The 26,332-nt window shown below is 40.3% G+C and overlaps 1 protein-coding gene across 1 annotated transcript in view; it reads left to right on the top strand.

Moving 5' to 3' along the window:
• Positions 1–24,855, top strand: part of SNX30 (sorting nexin family member 30) — a 50,842-nt gene extending 25,987 nt beyond the window's left edge. Inside the window, exons 3-9 of the mRNA XM_052701330.1 lie at positions 3,002–3,112; positions 7,423–7,581; positions 10,132–10,327; positions 10,954–11,153; positions 15,580–15,666; positions 20,233–20,385; positions 21,384–24,855. Of these exons, the coding sequence (XP_052557290.1) occupies positions 3,002–3,112; positions 7,423–7,581; positions 10,132–10,327; positions 10,954–11,153; positions 15,580–15,666; positions 20,233–20,385; positions 21,384–21,443 (966 nt within the window). The 3' untranslated portion in view covers positions 21,444–24,855. The remainder of the gene's footprint in view (positions 1–3,001; positions 3,113–7,422; positions 7,582–10,131; positions 10,328–10,953; positions 11,154–15,579; positions 15,667–20,232; positions 20,386–21,383) is intronic.
• The last annotated feature ends 1,477 nt before the right edge of the window (positions 24,856–26,332 follow it).

Genomic DNA, 26,332 nt, shown 5'->3' with positions numbered 1-26,332 from the left:
AAAGGGGATAAATTCTGGTGAACGAAACTATTAACACCAACACTGTTGTCCTTCTCCCACCATTCTCTGTTTTTTTTTTTTTTTAAATAGAATTTTTTACTATGGCTTAAATACTACTTAATAATTATAACTACTTAAATAACACTTAAATACATGGGGGAAATACATTTAAAATATTTAGTAAGTAGAAGACCAGAACTGGAGTGAGGAAAATGATTACTTGTGCCTAGTTGTCACAAACTAGTTTTAGGTTTCTCTACTAACTTTTTTCAAGAAAGAAGAAACACCAAGCCTTGGAGTTTGCCTTAATAGTGCTTCCAACAAGAGGTGAAAGTGTCTGTTATCCTTCCTGCTTTTTGACAAGTGAAACTGAGCACTGCAGTATTCCAGGCTTACTTAGTGGAACTGTGCTGGAATCTTCAGTAAATCTCCAGAAGTGTCTTACCCGTTATTTTTGGGAGGCTGAGATCTGCCATGTCAGTTTCTCAAATTCCTTTGGGTGAGACGTGTCCTTGAAAAATGAGATTTATGAATCTTAGTAAGAAAGCAGGAGGAATATGTCAAAAACCATCCCTGGGTGGTGGCAAGACCCTCTTCCACTCTGTGAACAGTCTGGAAAAAATAAGTTGTGCCAAGCTAATGAACAGTTTGATCTGAAATCCAAATTCTTTCAGCATTAGTGAGATGTGGTTAAAACCTTCAAGATTTAAGACTCTTATGTTCTGTCCAAATAGTCTTTGAAAAGCTTATTTGCTCTCTAGATTTGACAGCTCATACAGCAAACACTAAAATGCTGATGAATATGATGCGTTTTTATGTGGGTCCTTCTGACGGACAAGAGCTGAAAAATTGAAAACTTTACAAATCTATTTGTAGCCTAAAGGCAGCTGTTTGCTGTAGGTGAACACACACTGATACTAAGATTTAGATTAAGACTTGTCCTTCTCAAATTATGCCTCCCTTCTTCCAGACTAAGTAGCACCTACTGGTTTGCTGTAACTGTTAGCAGAACACTGGTTTGTAAGCTTCTCAAAGCTGGCAGACTGGACACCTCGTTTTCATTGTTGTGCTACAGGGTAAGGCACTCATTTACTCGTTCACTGTATGATCACTGTTCAGTGGTCTTCACCCTATCTCAGCCAGTTCACATAAGCTCTCCTATTAAATTGTTACTTTCATTTCAATTTCAGATGATCTTCTGCAAAGTGAAGTACAGCTTCTCCACTAATATGACAAAGCAGTCAGCTCTGGCTAATGAGGGCTCTTTACATGTGTATGTGTTATCTTATTCTATTGTACCAGTGCTCAGTGTCTTACTCCAAGCCACTGTATTTTATATAAGGCGTCAAAAATCTCATTTGTGCTGAGGCACTCTGCTGTGTTAAAAGAAGCTGGTGCTGCTCTGATGTGTAGCTGACTAAAATACAAATCTACAGTCGATATCTAAGTCTTGGCAGTCCCTTGTTCACAAATACTTATGCTCCCCTGATACACAGCACTTAAATACACTCTTACCATAGCTATCGGGTCAGAACAGGGATGAGGTGAGCTTGGTGTCTTCTGTTCAAGAAGAGAAAGGTACAAAGAAACAGAAAACAAATCATTCCTTAGGTAATACCACAGTAGCATGCCGTTCAGTGTATGTTAAAGCTACTGTTGTGCTGGTGGCATGCTAAGGCTGCTGGTTCTTCCTGAAGAGATTGCTGGCATAGAACTTGCACAGGATACTCTGTGAGGATCGATAGGCAGATGTGTAGTTGCTGGAGAGTTGGTACCATCCAGAAAGCAAATGAAATGATGAACTGTGTTAAAAGGGTACCCACTTGGCTGTCTCCAAATAATGCTGTATGTGGAAGTTGCCATCAGTATGGAAGTAAATGCAAAATCACTGCTGAAATTTAGCATGGCTTTCAATGGGTAGGAATAGCAAAACAGCCTTGTGCTGGACTCAGTACTAGTTGAAAGCTAGAAGAACTGATGAGTTCTCCAAAATGCAGAGTTTGTGATGTCTGGCTGTGGGTGCGATGCTGCATTACCAACACGCTACTTTCATTGCAAGATGGTCTTGATGTTGTTACAGGCAACTAAATATGACTCTCTAGGTTTCTCTGGGCTGTACTTCTCACTGAGACATCACAATAAGGACTGTCTACCTTCGTCAGGACTATCTGCTGAGTTGTTCATCAGATTCCCCCAGTTAGTACACACTTTGTTTACTGCTGTTAGACAACTGTAATGCATACTGTGTGAGCAGCCCCATGAAGTTCGGTTTCTATTCTACAGACTTGCCAACAGTTTCTCTATATATCTCTCTTCTGCCTCAAACTTGTAATGGCAAATGTAGCTCCTTGTTTTAATGAATGGGAACTTGAATTATTTAACATAATATACTCATACTGAAATTTGGCATACCCTGTGTGAATTTCATATAGACAAGCTGGTTTCTTCTCAAAAATCAACGAAACTTTTCCTTCAGCAAACCTAGCAATGACTTATGCTCTAATCTTATAGCCTTGAAGAAGTTTAACAAACCTGTGGTTTCTGGAATACAGAGTAGTGGTGAAACATTTCTCACCTGCAGTTAAACTGCTTCACAAGTAAACAAGTCATGAACTATCTTGGCTTTTAATTCTTGATAGTCTCGTCCTTGGAATAAAGATTTCATACATTCTCCTCAAATGTGTGACTGCCAAGAGATTAACATGGTGCACAATATTCTCATCTTCCCAGACTGCCCCCACAGAATATGGGAACATGTATTGTAATTCTGATAAACTCTAAGAATGCATCCCAAGTACTCATTTTTCTCATTGCTGACTTTACCTCTGCTTAAAAGGCCATTTCTTTCGTGCAGCTTGTAAACTTCACTTTGGGGATGGAGTTCCAGTGCAAGGCTTGTATGTCCTCATCTTTATCAGTGGTGGTTGTGTTGCATTGCTGCTAAATTTTGAGATTGAGAGGTTTTTGTGTACACTACACTTAACGTGATCTTATTTTCCAGACCACTCGAGCTGAGTTTGATTTGCCAGAATATTCTGTTCGCCGGCGGTACCAAGATTTTGACTGGTTGAGAAACAAGCTGGAAGAGTCTCAGCCAACACATCTCATTCCCGTAGGTAGTAAGCAAAAATCTGCTGTTAAGAACAGTTGTATATTTGTCTTTAAAGGGTGTAACGCTCCTTTAGCTTGAAATATAGCATTTTATTCACTCTTCTGCTTGAGGAGTGGGAGGCCCTACTGATTTTTGTCTGATTGTGAAGCTTAAACTTCTTAAGTGCGTTACTTGAGAGGTGAGCTTTGGTAGCCTCCTGTAGGAATGAGGCGATATTTGTCCAAGCATAAGTAGAATGTGCTTAACTTGCTTGCATAATTATTACATCTGAATTTCTGAACATGAGGCCTTGGAAAAGCTGCACAGGTTCTTCAAATCCTAGTGTCAACATTCAGGTTTGCTTTTTGAGCTGGTTTTAAAGAACATGTTTCAAGATCACTTGTGTTAGCATTTAAGAGCTCAGACTTAGAGATCTTAACTGATGGTGTGGCAGCTATTTTATATGTTCAGGATTAGCTAAACTACTGCACCATTTCTGTCTCTGAAGCTTACAGGCAGTCTGATCACCATTTCATATGAGTAAGCTGGTAATCATGGTAATGGTCTTTAGCAGTCTGTACTTCATTTTGTACAAAATGGTAGAAAAAGTAGGAAGACTGTGAGATCATGCCATCAGCTCTTCTGAACAAGGAAATCCAGGAAGGTCTGTAGTAGATCAATTGTCAGGAAATAACAATGCTCTTAACATACCTTTACTTGCCCATCTGATATGAGAGCAAGTTTGTCTTTGCTCTCTCTCCCTCAGCAAGGACCAGACTGTGAGAAGTATTCAGTTAAGCTGTTCCAGGAACTATTTAAGTTTTTTACTTTTCTAGGACATGCCTCCAATTGGAATAATAGTTCTGTCTTTCAAAGATAAGTACCTCACAAAATTACACTACACCAATGCCCGTTGCCAAAAAACATCTATTAAATGTTCAGGGAGAAGAGAGGAAGGGAGTGAGCTTCTCCGGGATAGGGAGGGTTAATATCAGCTTGCCAGTCCTTTGTCCATTTCTGTTCTCGGAATAGCTGAAAATGTCCAGGTTTAGGTTCTGTGAATTTCTAATGGAGGGCTGCCAGTGCTGCCTCAAAGCAGTAATAGCAATCAGCTCATACTCTAGCAGCAGAAGGTAGTTTACAGTAAGGGAGTCGAACTGCTTTGCTGTGACAGAGAATTTGATGCACACTGGACTGCATGTTTTGGTACAAATAGCACAAGTTGCTCTAATACCGAACACAAAAACCTGCTACAGAGCAAGTGTCTTAAGTGTGCCTCTTCTAAAACATGTGGAAACAGGTCACACTGCCTTCTTGGTCTGCCTCTGTGCAAATTCACTGTGGTAATAGTCATGGACTTGCCTCTTAATCTCCTCCATACAGTGGTATGATGGGGAGACTGTCAAATGTTTTATGTATTCATTGCTTACAAGTAGACAGAGAATGGAGAATAGTACACTAATTTCAAGTGTACTGTGACTGTGGTGTATTCTGAAGGGATGTTGTTTTCCTAGCCAAACTAGGAATATCGGTATTTATGAACTGAGGTGATGCAGTCCTTGGAGGCCTTCTGTCAGACAAAATGCAGAAAGGGGATTGTTTTCCTTACCTTGGTAAGGCCTAAAATCTTCCTGTAAAGGATGATGTCTTCCTGGTGCAGGGGATCTTAATAGTGAGCCCTCTGCAGTCAAAATCAAACTGAAAATGGGTTCTTTTTTCTCTTTGGTTACTATGACCTGAAACTTTCTCTCAACTGTTATTTCAAGTAACTGCTTTGTTTTTGTTTTTTTAAAAAGAGTTCTATTTCTGTATCAGTAAGCCTAATATGCCCCAGGATCTTGTCTTTGGGTTACTTTGAGTCATTTCTGATTTCAGTGAACTCTATTGCCTAAGAGCCACGCAAGGAAAGGTGGTCCGTTAGTTAAGGGAGATAAGTAACACACAATTAAGATATTACTTGATAGTTGTGTCTATTGGCTATTTCAGATGGACCTCAGAAAGTCTATGAAATAAAGAACTAGAGCTGTGGCTCATTAGAAGTGCTTACTGTAATTTCTTGTCTCATGCTGTGTTTCTCCCATTATTGGCCTCTACAGGGTAGCCAAACTGTTCTCAGCAGCTGTTCTCATTTGCAAGTAGTTCTGTGGCATACTGATCTACTGAAATAGGTTGGAGTTATACTGAAAGTGGAACTTAGCTATTAAATTTATCATGTACCCACATGTCCCTGCTTGTTACTTTCCTTTGTAATAGAACTAGTGACAGTAGCTTCACAGCCCTGTACTTTCATAGCCTATTTGATGAGGTTTAAATCTAGACTTTTAGAAGGGGAAAGTAAATAATGCTTTTCTGCTGTCTGAAGTGTGAACATCGATTTCTGAGATGTGAATGAGTGCTATAAAAGAAGCAACTTGAATTATAAACAGTATTAAAACAAGAAAATTAGGCCTCCTTGGGGGGCAGAGATCTTCAAGAAAGTTGTCCAGCTCTTCTGTTTCTGGTTTGCTGGGTCTTGCCAGAGGCTAAATGTCCTGCTGGCTGGGCTGTATCACAAGCACTTTCATCTAGTTTGAAGGATGTGATTTAATATACCCAACAGTGCTTTTGGTATAATTTAATGTGGATCCTAAAGGCTCAGTGTTTATGTAAAGCCGCCCTGCTTGCAGAAGGAAATCTTATATAAATGAACTGGCTGAATCCAGTCAGCTAAAATCATGTTCAGTGGCAAAAATTCTAACAAAGATTCTGTGGCTCTTATGCTTAGACTGCAGAGGTTATTCTGTTCCTTCTTGGAAGTCTTTGTCTGAATGGAAGCTCTGCAAACTAGGTGTCCAGCTTGTCCTTTTCCTCCAGTGTGTTGTGCTGGGGGAGTGATTTTCTATAATGCACAGTTCCAGATAAAGCATACAAAGCAAGGGAGAATAAATTTTTCTTCCCTGAAGAATACTGCAAATAAGCATTATTCATCTGAAAAAAATCTAATTAGAGTGTTCCTTACGCTGATTTAACTAGGATGATTGATATGAATGTTCAGGGTAATGAGACAAACCTTAAATTACACTAACTGGTGATAGGACGTGGTGGTAGCTGGTTTTTATGTTTGTTTTTACTATGTGTTTGGAGGTGCAGTCCTTGTGTATGTATTCCACATCAGCTAGAGTACAATATAAAAGGCATTTGTGTATGCTTCATTTTCTTTGAATTATTTTGGCCATTGATCTGAGGTGACAAAGAGCCCTTAAAGAGGAGATCCATGAATTTATTGAATAAGACCATCATTGCTAGCATAAGAGTAAACAAATTATCTGTCTGGGCAAACTTTCACAACAGTAGAGTGCGAAGTTTAATTTTTAAACTGAAATTAATCTTTTGTGACAGTTTATGCTGTCTTGAATGAAAAAAAAACACAAAAATTGTGTTGGTGTGTGAACAGTCATGCTGAGGCTGAAGCTTAAAGAGCTAGTCTGTCCGGAGTGATGCTTTGAAGTCTGGAGTGTGAAGTGTAAAAAGAAGCTATATACCACAGAGATAGTAGTTCTTGAGGCTATCTTAAGCTTACACATTATGTTGAACTTCAGAGATAAACTGGTGGAGGCAAAATAGAAATAAAATGAGAGAGTGGATACATTGGCAGACCTCTGTCACCTACACAGGCACGCTCAGGAATGCTGACTGGTAGATGACTGTATGGCAAGTACTTCAGAAAATGTCTGGCCTGGTCTGCTTGAGCATTTGCTGTGACAAACCTGTTTGTATTCCTTTGATGGATGTAGTTCTATCACGAAAGCTAGAGGCTCCAATACTCCAGAATTTTATAGAAAAACCCTATCTGGGAGCTCTAAATACAGAATAGAGAGAAGGAGGAAGTAGAGTTGTTAGGTTTTTCAGGTGTCCTTGGACCGGGCCACACTATATAAATGTCAGTTCTCACTGTGTGTATGCAAACATATGTGTGTATCTATATGTGTGCATTTTACTGTGGTGAATAGCGTTGCACCTTTGCTGGCATTCCCTTTAGAAGTGGAGCTTCTTCATGAAAGGTGACTGGAGGAAAATGCCCTAGGCTGTTCTGGAATTACTTAGTGTGCCTAGTACTAAGACACATAGTAATAGACTCTGCTGTCTTCAGCTGAGTTGCTAGGGTTAGGCCAGAGCTACTGAAGCATGATGCGGAGCAGGGCTTGCATCCCTTCTTACGTATGGTTCCTACTAACAGAATTTCACTTCCTGTTGAGAGTGGAGTTAGGTTGTTTAGTATGTTTCCAAGTACAAGTTGTTTTTTTTTTTTTTCTGGTCTTTTGAATCTTGTGTGTTTTGTTTGTTTCTCTCAGCCACTTCCTGAGAAATTTGTGGTGAAGGGTGTTGTTGATCGCTTTTCTGAAGAGTTTGTGGAGACCAGGAGGAAAGCATTAGACAAATTCTTGAAGAGAATAACTGACCATCCGGTGCTTTCTTTCAACGAGCATTTCAACGTATTTCTCACAGCCAAGGTAAGCCAGTAACTTTCAAACCCAGTCTCTGACATGGACAGCAGAACAGGCGCCTTTGCAATCTCGTTTGAAATAAAAGTAAGGAGTCATTAATAAAACTGTATTTGTGGGGCAGTGCTTGCCCTAGAAGACCAGGGTTGTTTGGGAGACCTTTGATGTTACATCTGTATTACAACTCTGCAGGTTTACTTTGCTAAAGAAGAGCAGTCTGCAGATAGAAGTTCTCTTACCTGCTTATTTTGGATCCTTGTATAGAAGCCCTTAAAAATATATTCTGAAGTATACTCCTGTGATGCAAGAGAGATTCAGAACAGAAAAAAACTGGGGACTATGTAAAATCCTCTTTTGAGGGTGGGCAGAAGTAAAAGAGGAAGAAAGATCTCTTGCACAAAAGCTTGCAAATTTGGTTGTTTTTTTTTTTTTTCCATCTTTGTTTGTACTTTCTATACTGCTTGCACTTCTTGCTTCCAAAGCAAAGGGTAGAAACTCCATTCTTACTTGTTCTTGATCAATTACTTCATGTTCATCTTTTTCATAAAGCATCTAGAAGCCATGTAATTTTCTTTGTCTGTCTTTTGAACTGCATTTTAAATTAGACCAGAGTGGCCTGCAGTTGTGGGTTTGACCTTATAAGTGAGAAGAACTGTAAAAACATATTTTCCCAATGTCACATTACACTGCCTCACTCAAATGTGAATCTTAATTTGAGCTCACTCCGATGCTCGGCATGAGAGTAATGTGAGACTCAATCTTAAATTCCCTTTTTTTTTCCTGCCGTCATGGTGAACATTGTATTTTTAGGCTTACTTCAGCAGTAGAATTAGCTCTTGATAATTAAGAATATGATAGATTTGCTCTGCTTTTCAATTGTCAAAGCAAGATGTAAAATGCTTAATTGCTTAGTTATCTTCTGCCATCATTTCATCTTTGTAAAATGAATGGTAAAGCCTTTATCCTCAGCCATGTGTAATATCCTTTGCTTTGACAATATGGAGTGTCCAGGGATGCTGGGAGAAAAGAACATGTGTTTTCCAGTCTGTCTTTAGTGCTAGTATATTACTTATTTAGTAATGAGAAATCAGCTCACTCTATCAGGACTTCAGAATTTAGTTATTGCAGAAAATCGTTAGACCACCTCCTGGCTGAAAAGGGAAACCAACCTTTATTTGAATTTCCTGTTTGAATTAGTAAGATGGTAGAATGCATGAGAGAATGAGTGAATAATTTTGAATTAGAGTCTTTCTTGTTTCTGATGCCTATATGCATGTAACATGTCAAACAGACAGAGGGCAAGAGTTGAGGAACCACTTCATTTTGAATGCGAACGTAATTCAAAATGATTGTAGCTGTTAAATGTTAGGTTATCTTAATCATATTTAGCTTAATGTAAGTACTTGAAAAGAATAGCATAATGCATGTTTTCAATAAGAAATTCTGTATTCTTTTTTTCAAGAACATTTAAGCTGTAATCTGATTTTTATGCTACTGTGTATTGATTCTTGGCCTCTGTAGGTCTGCTCTGTTTGAAATTTTTTCTTGCTCATGCTGTTTTAGCTCTTCAGCAAGTCTTTATGTTGAATAGTGACCCCTGCTGGAAAGAGTAAGATGCACAGTGGATGGCATTTTGCCCAATTAAAACTACGTTTTCTGATGTGCTGTAAAGGTGAAATTCTGTGAAGATTGTCCGTATACAACCATTAGATGTGCTAGTTTATCCAGGCTGTACTTTTTTCCTCTGTACAGTATCCTTTGTCCTGTCTGACTACACAGCTGGTGTGAGGAGGCTGCTGAGCAAATAGACATGCAGTCTGTAGCTCTGTATTAGCCTATGAAAGCCAACTAGTGGACGTGCATAGTGCTGGTGTTATAGGCTGTGTCTTAAAAGTTTGTTGTGGTAGACAGGTAAGTTCATCTGTGCTGCTCTCATTTTTCCTTCTCAACAAAACTGGGAGAACAAAATATTTTGAGTTGAAATAGGCAGGGAGATAACTCACCAATTACTATTGAAGGCAGAACACATTCAACTTAAGTGACATTAATGTACTGCCTAGTGATTAAAGACCAGAGCAGTAAGAACTAAAAGCAAACTAAGAACACATGGCTCAGGTCTGTGGTGGGTCCTTTTTGTAGCAGCTGGGACTGGCTTTGACCTGACATGGGGCAGCTGCTGGGCTCTGCTCAGAGTCCACTTCTGCAGACCCTGTGTTAGCAAAACCTTTAAAGTTTAATGAATAATTGTCAAGAGGTCTTGGTGGAAGTAGATTTACTCATGTCACTGTGCCCCTGGTTGCAGTGCAGGAACATGGGAAAGTCCAGCCGCACACAGTGATGGGAGCACTTACTACTTCACACCATTCTCCTGGGCAGTATATCTCTTTCTAGAACTAGTCTTGAAACTGTTCTAGGCTGATTTGTACAAGATAAGGTTTTTGTGTCCAAGGCTGTGTGCTGCATGTAATCTTTTGCTTTTGTAATGTTTGATCTTGACTGGGAAGTATCTTTTGCTGTATCTCTTCCAACACACAAATATTGTTTGTTCTTACCTCCCAGGATCTTAATGTGTACAAAAAGCAAGGAATGGCATTGCTGTCAAAGATGGGGGAGTCAGTCAAATATGTCACAGGAGGTTACAAATTAAGAAGTCGTCCACTGGAGTTTGCAGCCATTGGAGAGTATCTAGACACATTCTCTCTAAAACTTGGTACCATTGACAGGATAGCACAACGGATTATCAAGGAGCAGTTGGGTAAGGACTAAAGTGTTCAACTTTGATACTTCTGGCTGGGATCTCTATTTTTTTCTGATTAACTGAATAACTAACATACCTCAATGATTGTAACATGTAATAAGCCATACAGAGCATAAATTCTCATGCCTCTTGCAGGTTTAAAACAACCTAACGGAGTATCTTATCTCAAATCTGAATGTTTTTAAAGTTATTCTTGTTATGTTAACCTATTTTCTTACTGATTGTTATTTCTCAGAGGACTTTTGGGAAGAAGAAAACCTGTAGATTTTAGCTGGAATTGTACCAGCGGAATTCTGAAGACAGTAACCTTAATGTGTCTGTCTTGATGAAACAGCTGAGTTTTACATGTATAAGATATGACTTTAGCTACTCTACAGAAGTAAATATTTATGTATACTGAAGTTTTTGGGAAAAGTTAGCTGAGCTGGTGTAATGTGGACCAGTCACCTCCATGCAGCTGTGGAGCTCTGATTATTAAGATGCTATTACAACACTAGACTGCTATGAGAGTTAATATTTGCTAAGTATGGACATGGTTTCTTCTTTTTTAGCATAAGTGTTCACAGATACTTTTGCCTAGTTCTTTCTCTGTTTTTATTTTCTTTTCCCTTTTGCCTCTGCAGAATACTTGGTGGAATTACGAGAATATGGACCTATTTATTCAACCTGGGGTGGGCTGGAGGTTGAGCTATCAGAGCCACTGGAAGGGGTGTCTGCATGCATTGGGAACTGCTGCACAGCTCTTGAAGAACTCAGTGAAGACATGACAGATGACTTCCTGCCAGTGCTTAGGGAATATATGCTGTACTCGGAGTCAATGAAGGTAAAGGGAGCCAAGTGACTGAAGACAGTGCTATTTTTTATTCATGGTGTGATGTCAGTGAGCTCATTCTCTCTCAGGGTGAGAACGCTTGATGGTAGGGAAAAGAGAGAAGTAAATGATTTGATTAGGTTAATGTTTTTGTAATTAAGTAAAAAAAAGTAGTAATATTTATTAACATAAGTACTTGCATGGTAACAGTATCAGCTCTGCTATTGAGCCACTTGACATAGAGTGCGTACATGATGTTGAAAATCTGTTCTTTTATTGTACTGTCAACTTTCCATAGGAGACATCCTGTAGCTGTCTAGAATCTTCTCTTGAAATTGTTATAAAGTCAAGTAAAATCTTGGCCACTGGCTTGTTGTCTGACACTGCAGAGTGTCACATGCAGCTTCTGTCACTTGTATGCAGCAGTGTTGTATGGTTCCTTTCACATCAAGGCTTCCAGATGACAAATAAGGCTTCCCCTTTCATCTCTGTACGTTAAGTGGAATGTATCTATTAAGCTATTAAGTTCTGCTTACTAAATAACTGCTTAAAGATATTGCTTTGTGACAATTTATCTTGATGTCTTGAAGAACTTGATATCTTAAGCATTGATGTGTAAGTAGTAAGTTTTAAAATCTACTTCATTGTGGTATTTTTTCTCTTCAAGTGAGCAGTGATTGTAAATCTTATTGCATGGCAGATATACTGAAACAGAGAACTCTGATTTTGGCTGCTAGAGCTTCTCACCACACATCCATGGAATGTGTGCATTACTAACACCCCTTATAGAGCATTAACAAGTAAATTTCTTTGAGGACTATCTTTTGGAGCAGCCATTATGAGAGCATGATATACCCTCCTTTAGAAATATATAACAGCTTGCTCGAAACCTAGTCTGAGCAGGGTTGTTCTCCCTCTTAGTCTTTCTGTACCTCTGAAACTGAGAACTGGAAATAGTTGTTAGCAGATTTCTCTTCTTGGTTTCAAATGGCTGATTGCAAGTCTGTCTTGCCAGGCTTAAGCAAAGAATTCTTGCACAAGGCTTTGCACTCATTTTCTGAAGCTACCTTTTGTTTTCATACTCGTGTTAGAACCATGGTTAGATCCAGTATAGGCTAGATGCATTTCCTTTGCAGTACCAGAATGCTTGGAGATGAAGCTAGAATCTGGGATGTTCAGGTTCTTTCTGCCGGAGGGAGCATGTGTATGTGTATTTAAACAAGACATGAAGTTAGCAGAAAAAAGCCTCTTACCCCAGGGCATCTACCTTTTCATGAATACAGATTCCATGGCATCTGAGGTATCAGACTGACTTACAGGTGGTGTTTTGCACGAATGTAGAGAGTGGGAAGGCTTTACTTTAGGTTTAGGAGTGCTCAGATGATGATCAAGATACTGAATGCATTCTCCAAGGTAACAGTCTAGCTGCAATTATTTTTTTTTTTTTTTTGTCTTTTTGCTGTAAGTCTTTAATGCTGCTCTTTGTGGTAAGTGTTCTCTAGCTTCCTGAAGTACCTCCTCAGATGATGATACCCTTGCCTTGTATCTTAATTTCTATGCTGTTGATTTGACTTTCAGGTTTCCTGAGGGATTTTCTCCTGTCAGTTTTTTCTCAAAGTGGCTGAACTTGCTCATTGTGCTGGTGCTTTGGAAGTAGTTGAATCTACAAGCTGTATTTGCAGAATAGGAATTCAGTAAGGATTATGTTGCTTAGTGTCAAGCTTGGTCACTTCATTACTTTTATCACATCTGAAAATCAAGAACAAAAACTGTTACTAGGTAAGGCAGACTGCTCTTTGTTTCCATCTCTCCCGGATACCAAAATTTAAATCTGCCAGGCCATACTAAGCACGGTTTTCTTATTCTAAAAGGTAAATCTGTTAGTGTTGACGTGGTAGTCAGCTACAGCACTGTGTTACCGGACTTGATGAAACTGAGTAGGTAACTGAAAACGAGGTTTCTCGTGGAGTGCAAGAAGCTTCCTCTTGAAAGAACTGTCTTCTTCATGAGCAGGCTGCACTGAAGCCTGCTGTGAAATGTCTGTTGGACAGCTTTTGGACAAGATACTTGAGGGAAAGTAAGTCTTTGGGTTCTAGGAATTCGGTGCAACCTTGACAACTTTTTTCACTGCAAGTTGCACCCTAGCTATGTAGCTTAGAAACCTGGTTTGTGGAGCTGTCTTGAGCTGGGTGAATGTCTCTCAGTGAAGTAACTGCCCGGCTCACTTCAACTTTTTTTTAGCAATGAGTGCTTCCTTTTTCTTCTTGAGGAACACTGTTTTTACCTCAGGGGGCCAGCCTGAGGGAAATACACCTACAGAGGCAAGGACCAGAAAGCCTGGTTGGAATAACTGTGAGCTTGTTCCATGGAAGCCGCGTACCTTGTCTCTGTATTTGTTTGAAAGATTTGCAGAAGTGGATAGAGGCTGGGACTGTGGGCTTGAATTTAAAATGTGTGGTGGAGAGTAGGAGTGACCTTGACTAAAATACAGTCCACACTTAAGATGGCCAGATAGTGTCTGGAATTCTGGCACAGATGTGTGTTAACGTTTTTCTGTAGTATGCTGGTGTTCAGTGGAGGTATGTGCACAGGACAAAGTCAGTTCTAAATAATTTAGTGCTGATTCTAATATCATGTATGAACTCTGTATGCTTAGTGGGGCCTGAAAGGCCTATCAGGTGATGTAGTTCCCAGCTTTGTGCTTGGATGTTACTAATACATTTTTAAAGCAAGCAGCATATGAACAGTCTCTTCAAAGGCATGCAGTAAATGGTGAGTTCTAGTTGTAATAAGAAGGTATATGCAGTGCAAGTGGTATAGCATCACAACCTGAGAAAAGAGGCTGGTGGCAAACTTCTGAAGCTCTTTCAAACATATAGGTCAATGGGGAATGTTTCAACCAAATACAAATTGAAGAAGGACCTACATCACTGAAAGCAGGCTAAGTGTTATTTGTTGTACAGCAACCAGTGGTTTTGTTCTTTATACAGCTGAAGTGGGGTGTGTGACTTCTTGTGTGGTCTTTGTTCTGTTTTTGGTATTTCCATCTCACCGAGGCCCTAATAATCAAGTGTTGCATAGGTAGTGGTAAATATGGGGTTACTTAGTACAGAGCTCTTCTGAGAAGCTGCTCCAGTATAATGCATTATTTGGCAGCTGTGAAGAGATTGCCTGGGGCTGCCTGAGTAAATGCATCCTCTCACATATGGAACAAATAAAAGGGAAGGCAGTATTTTTCTCATCGCTTTCAGGTCAACCATTAATGGATGGTTAAAGCTGTATTCAGAAGCGTGTTGCTAATGGTCCATGGTGGGCACTTAAGGAGGAATAAAATACTTGCCCTTTGAATCTGCTCTGTTGGTACCTGTTAATCATTGGCTAATGCACGTTCAGACGCTGTGTGTTGTACTAGCTCCATGTTCATGGGGGCTGAATGCATTTGCTTGAAGTGGCTATTTTTCTGAGAAAATAATCTCAGTTGATTCAGGCTTACAGGACGCTATGAAGCAGCCAGGTTTTTGTTGCACTGATAACCTCAAGGACTTGAGTACTGTTTCACATAAGTGCTTAGATTGTGAAATGCATGGGTATGTCATGATTTTTCCAAGCAAGCATGACTGATAAAACAGCATGTGTGCTGTCCTGTTCCTTTTTTGTTTATTTATTTATTTATTTTTACCTAAGCCAGAGGTAAATTTGTGAATGGAGAGTCTTTTCAGATATCATGGGCTGAGGCTTAAAAGAGTAATGATTGCATCATCTCTTGCCTCTAGCTGCAATAGTTACTCCTTCACACAGAATGGAGTTCTTCAGAATAACTGCAGTGGTGTCCTTAGGTAGGAGGAGGGAGAAGGTGATGATTAGTAGGTAGAAGGTGCGTACATTTTGGCCAGATTTATACGTTACAACTTTTCAGTAGTCTATACTCTTAATAAAACTAATTTCTATTTGTTGTTTTTATACTGTAAGCCTATAACACGGCTATAGCAAATAAGCCTATAACACAACTGTAGCAAAGAACTTGGCTTGTAGATATAGTAAAACAGAAGAATAGACTCTTTTGTTCTCAGTTCTGGGAAGCCTGTCTATAAAATGTTTACAACACGAAAGTCACATGGGTAGGTTCAGTTCTTTCACACAAAACGTGCTTTTCATAAGGTTAATTCTTTTATTATTAAAAGCAGCAAAACAGAATACCCAAACTGCATCCTTTTATGAAAGTTGAGGTTTTTATCTGACCCTCTAATTTCTGGAAAAAAAAAAAACCTCTTTATTTTTAAAAGCTACTTTCTAAATATTGTAAAACAGGACAACATAAAAAAAGGCAGACTTCGGACTGAGTTATCAATTCAGCTGTAACACTGCAGTTTCTTACAGATGGGAAGGGGAAGATAAGCAAGAACATGCTTCTCACAATTGTCTTTTCTCTTGCCCATAGAATGTATTGAAGAAGAGAGACCAAGTTCAAGCAGAGTATGAAGCAAAACTGGAAGCAGTAGCCTTGAAAAAAGAAGACCGTCCAAAGGTTAGCACTTGAAATTACTCTGCAGAATCAACCTGCACTTCCACTGCTTTCTGATAACAGTAAAAAAATAGAGCTTGCTTTTTCTGGGTCTGGCTTTCTCTCTGCAGTATAAACACTTTGGAGCAGAGCAAGAGTTTGATGGTAAGCCTAGGTACAAACGCATTTAACCTTGTCTAGCAACATCTCTTATTACTGATTTCCCATCATTTAGAGAAGGGTGACTCTGACCTGTGTTGGAGCATCTACTTGGACTATTCAGTAGCTATGGCTTTAAATTATGGTAACTAAGCAGCTTCTGGTAATTTTGGTCTATGGTTGCTGAATCAAGTTCCTGGACACTGGCATTACTGATGCCAGTTACATCATATGACTCCTGTTTTGCTCCTTCCACTAGGGATATCTTCCCTTGTGATGCTGAACTTAAGCAGCAGGGGTCACTGGGTGACAGGTTTTGGGTGGGCTTCATGGACTTGGCACTGGTGAGGCCCTATCTCATGTGCTGTGTTCAGCTTTGGGCACCTCAGTACAGAAATGACATTGGGATGCTGGTGCAGGTCCAAAGAAGGGCAGCAAAGCTGGATGAAGGGCTTGGAGGATATGGCCTATGACAAGAGACTGAAGGAACTGGGGCTGTTTAGTCTGGGGAAAAGGAGGCTGAGGAGAGATCTTACTGCTCTGTTCCAATATCTGAACGGTGCTTACAGCGAGAGCAGGATTTGTCTCTTCTTGCTGGTGACAGGTGACAGGATGAGGGCAGATGGCATCAAGGGTAGTAAGTTTGGGTTGGATATCAGGAGAAACTTCTTGACAGAAAGGGTTGTTGAAGTACTGCAGTAGGCTCCCCAGGGAGGTGGTTGAGTCACCATCCCTGCATGTGTTTAAAAACACATGCGCATTCGGATGTGGTGCTCAGGGACATGATTTAGCAGAGGGTTGTTGGAGTTAGGGTAGTGTGGTTAGGTTGTGTTGGACTCCGTGATCCTTAAGGTCTTTTCCAACCTGAGTGATTCTGAGATTCTGCGATTATAAACTTGTGTGCTTATGCTGCCACCTGCTTTCTGCATGAAGAGTAGTGCAGGAGGTGTATCTTACATCAGTGTTACTTTGACCAACAATGAAAACAGGTTTTGTCCCCTCTTTTGCCTGGGTTTTTTGTCTCTCCTCCACCTTTCTGTTAAAAACTGAGGAATGAATTCTAATATTACAGGTACTGTATAATAATGTTAAAGGAGGCTCAAGTCTTTAATCTGATTTTGAAACTGAAGGGTACAGATTGTGGAAAAGCAACCCTTTTTTCCAATCCTCAACCTATATTTGTCATAGACTCTGGCAAAAGTGATAGCAGGATGGCTTGGGTACCTTGTGCTCTTCTATTGTGATCTTCTGTCAGCCCCACTGCTGATTCGTGTGTGCATTACTGTTACTTCCGAAGTGTAGTTTTGTATGTGTAGGTATTCTAACCTGTTGTGTGGATGGCACTAAATCTGGCACATCCAGTAAGCCATTTGAGGATACGAGGTACTGATTTCTGTCATGATCCTGATGCAGCAGAGCTGCTGAATTTTGCTAATCTCTCACCTATTAAAAGGTTTTTGAAGCTCATGTCTTGCTAGGATTATTGTGGAAGGTGAAACATTTGAATAGCAGTCTTCAAGAATTTTTTGAATTTTTACATTTCCTGTCCAAAGTATCATAATCATATCTTTTGGTAACTCCTTGTACCTTTTTTCTTAATGTAAGATCTTTACAACATATAAAGGGGAAGGTGGGAAAAAAAAAAGATACAATTCCTTGTGTGTTCATAAAATACTAGCACACAACTTGTAGATTCTTTCCAGCGTGAGTGGAATGTCCTTATCTATAAGAACTGATAAGTTAGAGCAGTTGGTAGCAATATATCTTACATTTAGTGAGTTATCCTGGCTGTAACTTCCTACAAATTATTAGCAGACAGAATACTAATGAGCTAGCTTATACAGTGGATATCATAATGGCATTTATGTTCCTTTCAGTATATTTGACTGATTGGCAGAAGTTACCTTAAAACAAATGAACTAAACCAAAACAAACAAACAAACAAAAAACCACAAAACAAACCCAAACAAAGCTATGTTTTTGTCATGCTTGTTTTTGTCATGCTTCCAGAGGAAGGCGTTCTGGGACTCACAGTATGCATAATCAGACTGTCTTCACAGAACTCCACTGATGTCACTATGTGGTTCTCAAATCAGCTTAAAACTCCATGGACTGTAAATACAGAAGGCTTTTAGGGCTGCTATGAATGACTGTCAGGAAATATTGCTCAGAATGATCAAGTTTCCAGCAAAAGCACTGTGTAACTTCTTCTGTGTGTTTGGTGTTTAACATTAGAGGAACAGTGCAGAGTCTTCAGCTTTTCTGTTGATAAGCAGAATACAGAGGAGAAGTGCTGCTTGCTTTGGCATGTTTTTCTGAGTAATTCAACTCGGGTAGTGAAGGACAGACACTTCCTTTTAGGAAGACGAAATCCACTTCTAATAACCTAGCTCTGTCTGTCTCAAGGATTTGTAGTGTGGGAACAGTGAATATGGCAGCACCAACTTTGAAGTGAAAAGTGTGTGTGTTTGAAGGGTGATTGTGGTGAAATTTGTAACAGTGTGTATTTCCAAAGAGCAGGAAAAGTAAAAATACCATATACATACATTTACACTCTTGAATAAGAACAGTGTGTATGTGGATGCCTCAGGAGGCCTGTGGAAACCTAATTGGAGTTCATCGCTATAGTTTCTCAATGAGAGCATACATAATCCATTTTCTGATCACTGGATTGTTACTGTAGCTCTCTGTACATACAGTCCTTTCAACCTGGTGGAGAACTGTCTATGGGAAAGAATGCTTTCTTTTAGATCTTCATTGTGGTTTTGGATCCCAGCAGAAGCAAGAAGCTAGTGAGCATTTAGAAACTGAATTGATTTGGGTACTGTTATATGGTTTTGCTTCCAGAATGAATGACTCTTTCTCTTGACAGCTATGCCTTTCCTATTAAAGTAACAGCATTATTGAAAATGATGAGAGACATGCTTATTTCAGGAGGAGCATCCTCTAAACCTTCCAGCCAACTATCTTGCAAGGTCTTGTCTGAAGCCTGTGAGATCTTTGTTGTGAGTTTTAGCAGACTGGATTCAGTGCCAGAAGCATAGTGATCAGAGAAAGTGGAAGAACTACGTAGCTACCGGCCATGGAGTTGCTTGTAATATAAATCCAGTTGTGTGAATGAAGGGTTACTCAAAGCTCATGAGCATCAAAGAGGTGCTCCCTTGTGTCTCGCAGAGCTGTACGGGAGCCCAGATGTAGGGCTTTCTCTGACTGCTAGCCTATGGAGTACTTCACTGAGTGTCCCTAACTGCATTGTGGAGAACAACAAGGATCGTATGTTTCTGCTTAGATATGTGCCTTGCCAACTGCAAAGTAGTTGTAAAGTACCCACAAAGAACAGAAATAAAATAAAAGGAATTTCCTGAAGACTTCTGCAGATATTCTTATTTCTGCCCTTTGTGCAATTCACAGCTCCCAGAGAGGAAATCCACTTATCACATTGGTGCCAGTGCTCAGGAGTTTCCTCGTCTGATGTCTTGGGCTTATTGTGCATATATTACTGTTTGTGTAGACCACAAATCACAGGGAGAAGGAAGAGAATGATGTTCATGTTTTTTCTGCTTGAGGCACTATTTGTGAATTGTTCCTGTAGTTGTCTGATAGTATATAGCATTTTCATCTAAATCATAAACATAAAATGCCAGATTCTTTGTCCTAGCTTGCTTCTTGAGTTGATGAGTAGTGTTATAATCTTTTTCAGTCTCCCTGTAGACCTGCAATGGGCTATCCTTCAGCATTTCTCACATTGCTTATGCATGACAACATGTCCATTGTTGGGCCAAATGAACTTACTTGGCCCATGAGTTATTGCCTTTAATTTCTTTTGTCTTATGATCAAGACTTTGCGTTTACTTTTTTTTTTAGGTAGCCTGTAAGGTTAAAGCTAGAGGACTAGAAATTTTTTTTCTGCAGACAGAGCTGATCACTACTGTTTATTGTGGTCAAAATATAACACCAAAACATGTCATTTGGTCCTTTGGGCAAACCTGGATGTTTGTTGTTTCACTGGTGAAAATTAGGAAATGTCTGGTGCAGCTGTAAATAGGATGAAGAGAGAAAGCTTGCTGTGGAGCGGTGGTCAGTCTGATCAGTTTGAGAGCTAGGAACTGAGCCTCGGCACTCAGCACATACGCGTATTTCCTCTTCATGCTTCTAGGAAGCTCTTCCACTCTATGCCACGTATGGAGATGATAGCATGCCCATCACCTGAATATAGAAAAGAACAAATTAAAAAGTCCTGTCTCCTCCCTGAAATATTAATGGGTCTTCTTCCTGCAGCCATAGCTGAGTTCATTCAGGGTCACTACCTTTCCTCTATAGCTTTGGCTTAGTGGCATTCAAGCTTCTCTACCATCTAGCACGCTGAACAACAGTATCAATCTTGATTTTTTTTTTTTTTTTTTTTAATTATTTTTATTTTTTTTTCTGCAGGTACCCACAGATGTTGAGAAATGCCAAGACCGAGTAGAATGTTTTAATGCTGATCTGAAAGCAGATATGGAGAGATGGCAGAACAGCAAGCGGCAGGACTTTAGGCAGCTACTGATGGGAATGGCAGATAAAAACATCCAGTACTACGAGAAGGTATGTGACGTTGTTGTAGCACTGGCAGGAGTGAAGGTAGTCATTTGTCCTCCAAGATGGTGGTTATTCTTCAGGAAATGTTTATGCCATTTTACAGTAAAGAACTTGAACATCTTAATTCTTCAGTGCTATGGAAGCTGCTCTTTGTCAGCAGCTTAGTGTAGCCTGCTGAGTTGTTGGCCATGCTCAAGTGATCCACGTGAGACTAGTTGTCTCTCTGCAAGACATTCTTTTAACTTCATCTTTGGATGCTTGTCTATCTTGGATTCTTGAATTGAACAAATTGCTGAGCTGAAGTAGTAGTTTTCTTTCTGCTTGCTAGTGGTGAAGGAAAAGTCCAAAAACATGTGTTGTGTATGCCCCATCCCTGAAGGCCTTCAGGGCCACATTGGATGGAGCCCTGAGCAGCCTGGTCTGGTGGAGGATAATCCCTGCCCACAGTGTTGGTATTGAACCTAAATGAATTTTAAGGTACCCTTTCAACTTAAGCCATTCTTTGAAGTAACCAGTTACTCACATGCAGTGTGGGGAAGTCCCTGAGGTGTAGTGGGTACACTGTGTGTCTGTAGTATGTACCTTTTTCAAATAGCGTTGAGAGCATGCTGCTATAATAGTGGCCACTGTGTCCAGACTTGTCCTCTCCCACAGTCACATCACAAACATGAACTTGGACAAGAAGAAGTTTGACTGCCTAGCTGCAGGCTGTGTCCTTCAGTTCAGAAGAATCTAGCTGATACTTGAAAATCATAGGTATTCTGTTGCATTCTTAATAGCTTGTGCCAGCAGATGATTTTGGAAAGCTTTAATTTGATTTCTTTGTTTGAAAACAACAGTTATTCTTCCTGAATGCTTTCTTACATTATTAAGGAAGACCAACAAGTGTAAAGAATCCTGCTAGCTTTTCTGAACTTCCATTCTGTCAGTCTGGGAGGGTGGTTCAAGAAATACAAGAACTGATATACAATTCATTTTTTTAATGAATTTCTTTCTTTCTTCAGTGCCTTACAGCATGGGAGTCAATTATACCACTATTGCAAGACAAGCCAGAGACCAAATAAGAAGTACTTTCATGGACAGTCTGGCACTTCTGTGCTCAGTACCACTAGACATACTGGAACTCCATGAAGGTCTCTTTTCTTTTTTTTGTCAACTGAGAGAGATGCCGGCTGTGCCCAGGCTGGAACAGACCCTCTGAAGACTATTTGACTTTTTCCTCATTTTCTGTTTAAACTGGGGTATGTTTCATCTTTTTGAGTTATCTTGAATGGTTCCTTCTCTATCCTATGGAGTGACATGGGGCTTATAGTGAAAGTGCATGGGGATCTTGATAAAACTTACCTCTTTAGCCTGGAAGGAACTGATGAGTAGAACACTAAAAAGATGAAAATAAAACTCTACTGCAAGGTGCCAAAATGACATCTTTATTACTGTTCTGTTTTGTTTGCTGAAAATATAATTATTTCCTAACCAACCCCTCTTTTTTTTTTTTTTTTGGATGGAGAGGGGAAGACTGGAAGTGAATATCTCCTGTTTTGCTACCACCTGTATGCTCCCACTGGCTAAAATGCCTTCTGGAGAGTTTCCTGTGTGGGAGTTGGGCTGGTCCTAGGCAGAGCATACTGACACTACCTACACATAGCCTGTGATACAAGCATGAACTGTGTTTTTTTCGTGAGTGTAGCATGCTGTTGGTTCATAGTAAATATCTTTGTTTACCTTGGTGATTATGAAGTAATGTCAGTTGGCTGAAGTGTACTTGTGACCGAGTTGGGGATCAAAATCATCCCGGGTGTCCACGGGGAAGGTTGGAAGCAAGTGTGAGTTTTCAGTGTATTTTTTCTAAAACTTGCTCTGAAATATGTATGGCAGAATTCTCTTGATCCATGCCTTGTTTTCTGTTTGGGCTTTTTTTTCCTCATCTAGAGCCTTTTCATTAATAATCAGTTAAGGTGCCTGCTGTGGTAATGGTAGAACTCTCTCCCTATTTTTATTTCTTTTGCAGTTGCAACTAAAAAGCCAAAAAGTGTGAAATGCTTGACCATTCCAAGCATCATTGGGTATGTGTGAAACTTGCCTTAAACAAGTCAGAGAGGCTTAATAGGTACACATAGTCCATGCCTATCTCTGCTGAACCCCGTGGCAAGTGTTTTAAGACCTATTCTGGTACAAATCTATTTTTTAGTAGTTTCTTTTGGCCTTTAGCAATGTAGCTGCTTCTGCAAATCCCTTTTCTTTTCTACTGCAGTCCAGCCTCAATTAAATGCCTGTTTGGTGTTGATAGCCTTAGTAAAAGGGATGCTGACATGATGAGAATCAGAGTCACGGTTTAACAGCATGTGGATAAACCCTCTTTATCCATTCAAAGCAAGGAGTCTTTGGATTAATATCAGTGAAATTCTGGGATTTGGGGGAAAAAAAACAACATTGAGTGCTTACTGCTAAGCTTGAGTGATCACTTGGTCTCTGACAACATTCTCGCAAAGAATCTGAAGGATAACTGGGTTGATGCAACTTCAGATTGGTACCTGACAGGAGAACACAGATTCGGACTCCTAAGCACCAAGTATATCTGACCCCTACCCCTGCAGTGGCTATTGTGGCCTGCATAGCAACAGTCAAGATAGTAGCTGTCAGGCTAATGAAATTATACTCTCCAGATGCAAAAGTCAAGTTTTTAAGACACGTTAATTGGTTTAAATGGGTTTTCCTTTTTTGATTTAACCTCCATTGGCAGTTCTGTGGTACTAAACAAGCTGCTTTCTGGTTTAAGTTCACAGTTTATCAACATACACTTAGGTGGATTAACATCTTGAGGTTGTTGTTGGGTTTGGAACAACTAACAATGTTTGCTGTTTGAAGGGAGTACTTGAAGAGATAAGTTTAGTGTCTTCCTTTGTCTTTCCCCTCCAAAATAAGCCTTTAAGTGCATAAACTTTGTACAGTTTGACCTTCGGGGTTACAGTCAATTCTTGTCTTCTCTATTTCCCACAAACAGATTATCATGCTTTTTTGAGCTGGTGCCTGTGTGGTAAATGAAGGTTTTTAGTTCACTATGAAACATCACTGGAAGTCAAGCAAAGCAACATTGGAAATAGTATTTAGATGTTCTTTCTTTCACCTCATCGGGAATGTGCAGGATGAGTGGAAAGGATGCTGTTTTGCTGCGTTAAGTTCTGTCTGATACCTTACAACACTGGCATTCTGTTCCCATTCAGTGTTGTGCCACACTGAGGTGGGGCTCAGTTCTGGGATATCTAGTGGTGGACATCACAGCCGTTCATAAGTGCAAGAGGTAGTGGGGAGTTCCAAGTCAAGTCTGAGTAACTTACTGCTGGAGTGGTTCAAGATCAGCTTAAACTTTTCTAAGCTTGATGCCACTGCTTGGTTTCTAAACAACTACATAGTCAAAGCATATTTTTATTTCAGATAAATCCAATTCTGATTGAGCTGTTAAAAGGTGGGTGTACCTTTCCTACACAGAACGTGTGGCTCTGTAGCACCTACAAGCTAATTTGGAGGAAAGGCTGTAACTTCAGGTTGTGATCCCGGATTTCTGTGGTACCAGGATTTTTTTTATTATCTAGAAAATGAAAACCTCTGACCCTGCAGGGGAAGTGAAACTTAACATTCATAAGAAGACCTCTTCTGCAAGAGTTGCTGCAGTGTAAGAAGGGTGTGTAGTGGTGGACCTGCTAGCTCCCCTGGACTACTACAGAGGCTCTATGAAAGAAAGAGCTGATATTGTAAACCACTGGGTAGCTGTGTGATGTTTGGGGAAGAAGTGCGAGCAGGGAGAAGAAAATAGCAGGAGACTTCTTAAAGATGTAGTTTACTTATTTCACTACTGTTAGTGAGAGGTTGAGATCTGAGCTGTTAGTAAAATTGGCATGGCCTGTAGTCCTTTATATGGTGGATGTCTCTTTCTTAGGAGGACCCAAACCCTGATAGTGAAAAAAGTGAGATGCTGGGAAAGGGAAACTGGAGGAAGGCAGGAGCTTAGTCTTTGAGTAACTTCCTGAGTGTTCAGTCACTTATGGTCACCTTCTGTGCTTGCACTGAAATAGTGTCAAAAGTGGCTGCACCTTTCCAGTGAGCCCACATAAGGTGAGTCATTCTCAACAGCTCTTAGGTCAGCCTACCTTCCTTCATCATCTGCAACCAGACCAAGACCAGTCTCAGAAGATGTAAAATTCACTGCTGTCCTGGTTACTCCTACAGAACCTCTAGAATGTTTGTTCCTTCTCTCAACTGGCACCAGCACAATAAAGCAAGCACTGAGATATTGTTTTTTGTACTCAGTAAGGAGCCATGCATTGTTCATACATGTTTTTATCAGGTACTGACTCTTGCAATAAACAGTTGTTGAAACATCTCATGGCTTTTTCAGGTATCCGTTGAAAAAACAAAATGTTGATAAGTGTTAGCTGTTCAGTCATAAATGTTATCAAAGAATAAACTGTGGATTCTTCAGACTGTCTGCTTGGATTTTTGTTGCGCTTGTGCTAAGACTGCAGTCTAAGTCATAGGAAGAAACTTCAGAGAGTCACAGAATGATTGGGTTGGAAAGGATTTAGAAGTCCACAGAGTTCCGGATGCCTGTTGTACAGAGGCAGGTTGCCCCACCAGGTCAGGCTGCCCAGGGCCCCATCTAGAGATGGGGTGCCAGGCTGCCTTGAGTGCCTCTAGAGATGGAGCAGCGCCTCCAGGGATGGGGCATGCACAGGCTCTCAGGGCAGCCTGTTCCAGTGCCTCACCACCCTCTGAGTAATTTCCTCTGAATGCCAAGTCTAAGTAAGTCACCCCTCTATTAGTTTAAGACCTTAGTCCCTCATCACTGTTAGACCATGTAAAAAGTCATTCTCCCTCATCTTCGTAAGCACCTGTCAGGTATTGGAATGCCGCAATGAAGTCTCTTCAGAGCCTTCTCTTTTCCAGGCTGAATAAGCCCAGCTCCCTCAGCCTTTCCTCATAGCAGAGATGCTCCAGCCCTCTAATCATCTTTGTGGCCCTTCTCTGGACCCCTTCCAGCAGCTGCAAACTTGCCTTGCGCTTGGGTCCCTAGTGTTGGGTGCAGTCCTCCCATCTATTGATGCAGCCCAGGATACTGTTGGCTTGTATCCAGTTTTTCAACCAGGGCTGCTCTGAGTTTCTGCTGAAGCTTTTCTAAACTCCTGGAGGGTTTCTGTCTTATGTGGATGCTCTGGTGGACCGTGAGTTAGGAATTGCTTCTGAAGCCTTCATACACACAGTTGCGTGAAAATAAAAGAGGAAAATAAAGGTTCTTGTTCTGCTTTCTTTTGTGCACGTCTGTCTATTGCTCCTTAAAATGTGGAGACTCCGGCCAGCAGAGGAAGGTAAGCTAGCTCGGCTTTTGACCTGGTTCCCCTCCTCTTCTTCAAAGTGTCAGTGATGATGACGAGGACTGCAGTACTTCCAACCTGTGTGTAAGTCCATGCACTGAAAACCATTCACTTTGCATCCTAGGGTCACTGCCATACCACCAAAAAAAACCACAATGGAAGCAATGAGAAGATTAATCTGTGTGAATTTGATAGTGCGAAACACAGAGCAGTGCTCTTGTCTTGTGTTCAACCAACTCTGACAGCTCTTGTTCAGACTCACAGGTTATGAAATGTTGTCTTGACTTACGGTGATGGCATGTTCCTATTCTTTCTCATATATCTCTGTATAGGTATACGTAGGTTGCTCTGAAAGTGATACCTCCTATTTAATTCCATGGAAATGACAACAAATACAAAGAGAACAATAGCGCTGTTTGATAGGACAAATTCTCAGCTACAAAATGTTATTTTTCAACACAGTCACCATCACTAGCTGTGCATTTTCATCAGTGGTGAACAAAAGCCTGCGTGCTCATAAAAATCTATACCAGCAGATATGGTGTGCTATCACTACTGCTGAAACACACCCACCACCCACTGCCTCA

The sequence above is a fragment of the Tympanuchus pallidicinctus genome, unplaced genomic scaffold (assembly GCF_026119805.1).
Source record: "Tympanuchus pallidicinctus isolate F22 unplaced genomic scaffold, pur_lepc_1.0 scaffold4, whole genome shotgun sequence".
In the NCBI taxonomy this organism is placed as follows: domain Eukaryota; kingdom Metazoa; phylum Chordata; class Aves; order Galliformes; family Phasianidae; genus Tympanuchus; species Tympanuchus pallidicinctus.
This window is presented reverse-complemented; position numbering and strand designations above follow the sequence as displayed.